Source organism: Octopus bimaculoides, chromosome 16, assembly GCF_001194135.2.
Source record: "Octopus bimaculoides isolate UCB-OBI-ISO-001 chromosome 16, ASM119413v2, whole genome shotgun sequence".
Classification (NCBI taxonomy): domain Eukaryota; kingdom Metazoa; phylum Mollusca; class Cephalopoda; order Octopoda; family Octopodidae; genus Octopus; species Octopus bimaculoides.
Window position 1 is genome coordinate 30,646,106 of NC_068996.1, and position 7,536 is coordinate 30,653,641.

At 43.8% G+C, this 7,536-nt stretch overlaps 1 protein-coding gene across 1 annotated transcript in view; it reads left to right on the forward strand.

Moving 5' to 3' along the window:
• Positions 1 to 7,536, forward strand: part of LOC106871429 (Golgi resident protein GCP60) — a 60,155-nt gene that overhangs the window by 43,156 nt on the left and 9,463 nt on the right. Inside the window, exon 8 of the mRNA XM_014917879.2 lies at positions 3,409 to 3,530. Within this exon, the coding sequence (XP_014773365.1) occupies positions 3,409 to 3,530 (122 nt within the window). The remainder of the gene's footprint in view (positions 1 to 3,408; positions 3,531 to 7,536) is intronic.

Sequence of the window (7,536 nt, forward strand, 5' to 3'; positions counted from 1 at the left end):
TCGAAAATCACACGAAGGCCAGCCAGGCGGCACTTGCAACGGCCACGCCCAAAATGGTGCATTTCATGTGTCACCCTCACATGAGCCAGTCCAGGGGCACCGGCAACGATCCCACTTGAAGGTCCATACACATGCTGCAGGCACAAGTGCCAGAAAGGCGACGCTGGGCACAGGTGCCATCACAATATCGATTTCGCTTGCCTCAATAAGTCTTCACAACCTGAGTTTCGTGTCTAATGAAGGAGACGGCATTGGCATGGATGCCAGTCGTCGAATTTAACTCGATTTCGATTTCACTTGCCTCAACAGGTCTTCGCAAGTGGAGTTTGGTGTCCAATGAAGGAAGGTACGCATAAGTGGACTGGCTCATCGTTGTTTTATGCCCAGTTTCCATGCTGGCATATGTTGGAATTCCACTGTCTGGGTCAGCACATATGTGGGTGTACTGTTCACCTAGATGGGTCAGAGATCTGTATTTCACCTATTTCATTTTTGGCTTTGTCTCTGCTGTTAGATACCCTTCATAACACCAACCATTTTGCAGAATGTACTAGGTACGTTTTTCATGGCTCCAACACTTGAAAAGTAACCATGTCTTTAACATGATTAATGGGACCTCACAAACCCATGGCCTGTTACTAGTCATTTTACCAAGTCTGTGGAATGTGTTTTAGGTACATGAATGATAAATAAGAGAGGTATGCAATAGGTAGACGGGTTATAGGAATACTCAGTATTCTGAGATATGTATAGTCAAGGCCATGTGGCCAAGATGATAGAGCAATGACAAAAGTCAACATGACTCAAGGGACTGAACAATAAAAGCTACCGATTACAACTGGTCCAATGTAGTCTCCTTTACATAGACTGTCTGTTTGTCTACCTGTCAATCTCTCAATCAATAAATACATACGTTTGTGTGCGTGTGTGTGTATATATATATATATATATATATATATATATATATATATAGGGTAAAGGGTAAAGGGTAAAGACCCCCACCCCCTTTGGTTATGAATGACCATGGGATTGCACCTAGAAAGCTCCCTTCCAAAGCACAAGTCTAGGCAAGGTTGTTTGTGGAAGACCAGCAGTTGCCCATGCATACCAGTGTCCCTGCTCTACACCAATGATGTTGTCCAAGGGAAAGGCAATAACCAATTCAGCTTGACCCCAGTGATATCACCACTCATTTCTACAGCTGTGTGAACTGTAGCAACATGAAATAAAATGTCTTGCTTAAGAACACAACACACAGCCCAGCCATGGAAGCAAATCACCACCTCATGTTTGAACCATATACCTGCATGTATCAAGTTGTTAGATCAGGTAATGAAAGTCACAGAGAGGGTCATAACCCAACTTATTAGGGAGAGAGTCAGTTTAGATGAGATGCAGTTTGGGTTCGTGCCAGGTAAAAGCACCACTAATGCTATATTTCTGGTAAGACAGTTGCCGGAGAAATACCTAGCCAAGGATAAACATCTGTACCAGGCTTTCGTTAACATGGAGAAAGCCTTTGACAGGGTCCCCTGATCCCTTATCTGGTGGTCAATGAGGAAACTAGGGATAGAACAATGGTTAGTGAGAGCTGTGCGAGCCATGTACATAGATGCTGTCAGTGAAGGTGAGGTTTGGAAATGAGTACAGTGAAGAATTCCAGGTAGAGGTAGAGAGTTCAGTCCTCAGTCCCCTCCTATTTATCATAGTCCTCCAGGCGATAACTGAGGAATTCAAGACAGGATGCCCCTGGGAGCTCCTCTATGCTGATGACCTTGCACTAATTGCTGAGTCACTATCAGAACTGGAGGAGAAGTTTCAGGTGTGGAAGCAGGGACTAGAATCAAAGGGCCTTAGAGTCAACCTAGCTAAAACCAAAGTCCTAATAAATAGGAAGGTAGACAAAACACAAACCCTTTCAGGTAGATGGCCCTGCTCAATCTGTAGAAAAGGTGTAGGTAGAAACTCTATAAGATGTACCCAGTGTAAGCTATGGACACATAAGAGGTGCAGCAATATCAAAAGCAAGTTAACTAGGAAGTTAGTTTTTGTATATGGCAGACGTTCAGATGCAATAAACACTGAAATTGTGCAGAAAACAACTTCTGCCGCATTCCAGGGAGAAAAACTAGACGTAGTTGATATCTGAGTGACCAAGTTAATTGTGGGGGAGGGTGCACTGAAAGTGTAGCTGCTACAATAAGAATAGCCTGGGCAAAGTTCAGAGATCTCTTACCTCTGTGGGCAACAAAGGGCCTCTCACTCAGAGTAAAAGGCAGACTGTATGACGCATGTGTATGAACATCCATGCTACATGGCAGTGAAACATGGGCTGTGGCTGCTGAAGACATGCGTAAACTTGCAAGGAATGAAACCAGTATGCTCCGATGGATGTGTAATGTCAGTGTGCATACTCGACAGGGTGTAAGTACCTTGAGAGAAAAGTTGAACCTAAAAAGCATCAGTTGTGGTGTGCAAGAGAGATGATTGTGCTGGTATGGTCATGTGGTGAGAATGGATGAGGATTGCTGTGTGAAAAAGTACCACACCCTAGTGGTTGAGGGAACCTGTGGAAGAGGCAGGCCCAAGAAGACCTGGGATGAGGTGGTGAAGCACGACCTTCGAACATTAGGCCTCACCAAGGCAATGACCAGTGACCGGGACCTTTGGAAATATGCTGTGCATGAGAAGACCGGCAAGCCAAGTGAGGCCAAAATCCAAGGCCTCTGCCTGGGATGTAACCAGCCCACTTACGCGTAACATTCCTTCATTGGACACTAAACTCCGCTTGCGAAGACCTGTTGAAGCAAGTGAAATTGAAATCGAACTAAATTTGTAGACTGGCACCCATGCCAATGTCTCTTCATTGAACACTAAACTCGGCTTGCGAAGACCTGTTGGGGCAAGCAAAAGCGAAATCGTGATGGTATCTGTACCAGTAGATCACTAAGAGCACCGTCCGAGCGTGATCGTTGCCAGAGCACCAGCTGTCTGGTTTCTGTGCCGGTGGCACATAAGTAGCACCATTTGAGCGTGATCGTTACCAACGTTGCCCTCCTGGCACTTGAAAAGACATTCGAGCGAGTTCGTTGCCAGTGCCGCTGGACTGGCTCTTGTGCAGGTGGCACATAAAATACACCATTTCGAGTGTGGTCGTTGCTAGTACCTTCTGACTGGCCTTCGTGCTGGTGGCACATAAAAAAACCCACTACACTCTCGGGTTGGTTGGTGTTAGGAAGGGCATCCAGCTGTAGAAACTCTGCCAAATCAGATTGGAGCCTGGTGTAGCCATCTGGTTCACCAGTCCTCAGTCAAATCGTCCAACCCATACTAGCATGGAAAGCGGACGTTAAACGACGACAACGATGATGATGATGTATATATAAAGGATACTTATATTTACTTCAGGTGAACTACCTCCACTAGCTGCAGCTTCCCTTTGGACCAGAGGTGAGATGAAGGAGTTCAAATCTGCTCTCAGCCAAGAGAAGGATTGCGTCATCAGGGTTGGATCCGGCGAAACTGTCACGGTAAGTGGTTTGGCTCTGTGTATTTATAAATAGTAATATAAATATGCCTGCATGCACACACTCACACACACACACACACATATTTAGTTCACAAGGAAAAGATTGACTTGGAAGTTTTGTTGTGGGCAGGCTTTCTAAGTATGTTTGATTTACCAGATAAAAAGCACAGTTAATGTTTTTTTGTGTGTGTGTGTGTGTGTTTGCTGGCATCATTGTTATTTTACATAAATACATGGTGTAAGGTCAATATACAAAGTAGAAAGTGCCACGTGTGTGAAATGTGCATAAAGAAAAGTAGGTAGGGTTTGAAAAATATTTTTGTAGGCATGCAGTTGTGAAACAAAGAAAGAAGGGTTGAAAATGTTGGAAGTGCTAAGATTGGAATATGAGAAATAATTAAAATTCCAACATGAGAATGGAAGTGTGAGGAATTCATGAATTTAGGAAGGAGGTAAAAAGTGTCTGAGTGACAAAAGCTGTGGGATGAAGGTAGTGACAGAAAATATGGGAGAGAGGCTGAGAAGCATGGAGGGTAGTGAGGGGAAAGAGATGCTAAAAATGGTGGTGTCAAAGTGTGCCCACAGTAAGAAGGCAAAACAGGAGATCTGGAAGGGTGGGTGGGTAGAAGTTGCAAGATAGCATGGGGCAGATTGAATAATGGGTGAAGAGGGGGTTCCGAACCACATGGGTCTGGGTTCAGTTTCATTGCATGGCAACTTGGGCAAGTATCATTTTCTATAGCCTTGAGCTGAGCAAAGCCTTATGGTAGATAGAAACTGAAAGAAACCTTTTGTATGTGTGTCATTTTGTCTGTTTGTTCCCCACGACCACTTTACAACTGGTGTTGGTGTATTTACATCCCTGTAACTTTTGCGGTTCAGCAAAAGAGACCAATAGAATAAGTACCAGGCTTTAAAAAAAAGTACTGGGGGTTGATGCATTCAACTACAAATTCCTCAAGGTGGTACCTCAGCATTGCTGCATTCTAATGACTGAAATGAGTGAAAATAGTAAAAAGATAAGAGTGAAATTAAGGAAGAGAAAATGATGATTGGCAGTACAGAAAGGGTGAACAGTAGCAAACTAGAGGAAAGATGAAAGAAAAAGAGATGAAGAGTGGGTGGTGGGTGTGTAAATTGCAAGAAGTGGGGAGAATGTAGGTAGTGAGAGCTGTAAAACAATAGGCGTGGAGGTGGTCAGAGGTACATAGAGATAGGTCAGCAGGTAGTAGTTTTGCCAAAAACTATGGACTTTGTATTGCTGGTTCCTGGTACCAATATCCTGAGATGCATCACTGCACTTGGTTTCCAGTAACTGGTGTGTGACAAAAAAAATTGACTAGTTGCTTTTTGATGACTGCCGGAGAGTCTTCCAGAACTGCAAAGTTTTTTTTTAGTGCTATCTTCATGGGCATTGATAATAGGCTCGTTGTGGCTGAGCTGAGATTACAACTGAAGTCTAAGAAGCTGAAAGCAGCCAGTACAGACTGGATGTTGACATCGGTGTAAGCAAGATTTATTTGCAGCAGCTTGGGTCTGTACTACTTGGGGCTGGTCCCTCAAGTGAGAATGTGGAAAACTTACAGGGACACCCTGCTGTTGGCTGCTAGGGTGCATTTTGGTTTCACAAAAATTGGCCAAGAAACCTTTCCTTTCCAGGAAAACCCTTGCATTGGTGGAGTGCTGCCACAGGATGAGATAGGATGAGGTCCCTAGTGATTTCTTTCAGGAGATGAGATATGGAGTTGTCAGAACACTGAAGTCTGAGAGGAAAAGCAAGTTTGAGGAATCTGCAGAGAGGTCAAGGGTTGACTTCACATTTTCTGACTTGTATTGCCTACAGAAGAATCACTATGCTCAATGGGAGAAAAACAATCTCCTTGGTGTTCTGGATTGCTCCTGACAGAGGATCCTAAGGTCGCAGTTTGCTAGGTATCATACTTCAAGTAGTTGTATAAGGTGGACCTGCCTAATACTGTTTTGGATACTGCTGTACCTTTAGCCAGTCAGCTGTGATCTGCCATCTATAGATGAAATTAATACAGTAGTAAATCATCCAAAGGGAGGGAAGGCAGCTTGATGTTTATGGTATCCATGGCAAGATGATCAAGTAATGTTGGCCTATGGTAGTTTTCTTTTTGTGGTAGCCCATCTGCTCAGTTTGGAGTAGTGGCATCATATCACCCACCTGACTAGCAGAGGGGTATAATTATCCCACTTTGGATAGATAAAAGTGATCACCATAACTGCAATAACCACAGGTCTCATATTTCTCTCACTAACCAGCAAGGTCTTTGCCAGGTTATTCTGAACAGTGTGAAATCATTCGCTAGCTTCTGAATGGCTTGAGCAGTCAGGGTTCACACCAAAGACGTCAACTACTGATAGGATCCTTCCTCTCTGAGCCCTTATCAAATGCAGGCAGTGCTTTTGGCAGGAGCTGCTTGTAGCTTATATTGACTTCCACAAGACGTTTTGACTCTGTGTACAGGGATGTGTATTGGAGGATTCTCAAGCTGCAAAGTATACTTCATTGACTGGCTGAGCTGATGGTAACCTTGTATACTGGAACAGTGAATGCAATTCAGATTGGGGATTCAACAACTGACTTTCTCCCTGTTAGATCTGAAGTCTGTCAGCGTTGTGTTTTGGTCCCACTCTGTTCAGTATCTGCATGGACTGGATATTTGATGAGATAGGGGCTTGATCAAGTTGTGGAGCACTCATTGGTGAAACTAGGATTACTGGCCTGGATTTCGCAGATGATATGGTTATTCTTGCTGAGTCTCTGAATGGCTTAAGGAGTGCTCTTCTTTTACTGAGTGAGGAAGCAGAACCACATATCTTTAGAGTTTCTTGGATGATCAAGACAAAGATCCAGTCCTTCATTGGTTTCTTGGAGGATTCCACCTTGTCTGTATGAGTTGCAGGTGAGAATGCTGAAGTTTACTGCTGCACTTAGCTTGGCAGTATGATCCACAGCAGCATTAGCTGTGAGTTTGGATTCTGGTGCAATTATGAACTCACTGGAAAACAGCTGGAGGACAAAGGTTCAAGCCTCTAGTCCTCCCTGTTTTGCTCTATAGTTGCATGACATGGACAGTGTCTGAGGTCCTAAGAAGCTGCCTGAAATCCTTTGGTACTAGGTCGTTTCACAGGATTATGGGTTACCATTGAGTAGATTTCATATTCAACTGATGACTATACTCAGAAACTTGGATGGGTCCTGTTACTTGTTTAATTTAGGAGTGTCAGCTTAGAATGTTTGGTCATATTGCTGGAATTTCTAAATTGGATCCTGCATACCATGTTCACTTCTCTGAGGCTCCAGCTGTGGTGGTGTTACATAGTCATGGTGGATGAGGAAGTACCTTGCAGAGATGGGGACTGACTGGGACACTGCTTAGAGGGTTGCCTAGGATGACCCGAGCAAATACTGGCAAACGGTGGATGCAGTGGTGCACTGCCATGGTGCTTACCCCTATACCCATACCTGTAGTAGTTCTTGAGAAGAAGAGAAATAACTGGCAGCACAGAAAGGATGGGTGATCAAGGAAAAATGTGAGTAGGGAGGGACAGTGTTTTGAATGAAAGATGGATGTCTAAGGAAGTGTTACTCTAGTCCTTGAGTATGATGCCTTTCTGTACAACCTGATTGGCTATATGGGTTACTAGGCCATATTGTAGTAACCCAGTGCCTCTTGATATTTTAAGCATCTCAAAAGTAATTCTTGATGGTCCATGAACTTTTGCTGCCTTCATATCAATTTTTACTAATGGTGGGCAAACTTTTCAGAGCGAGGGCCACATCAGTGGGCATGAAAGTCAAAGGTCTGCACCTTTTAAAATTGGGCGGTGCGCTTTAAAATAATGAAACATATAGACAGCATGGTTAATAAAAACAAATTCATAATCTAGCACAAGCAGTTTAATGGGAAAAATGTTTCTGGTCACATTTTGCTTTACTATTCTTTTAAAGTCTGGCACGAGTGTGTCTGACACCATGG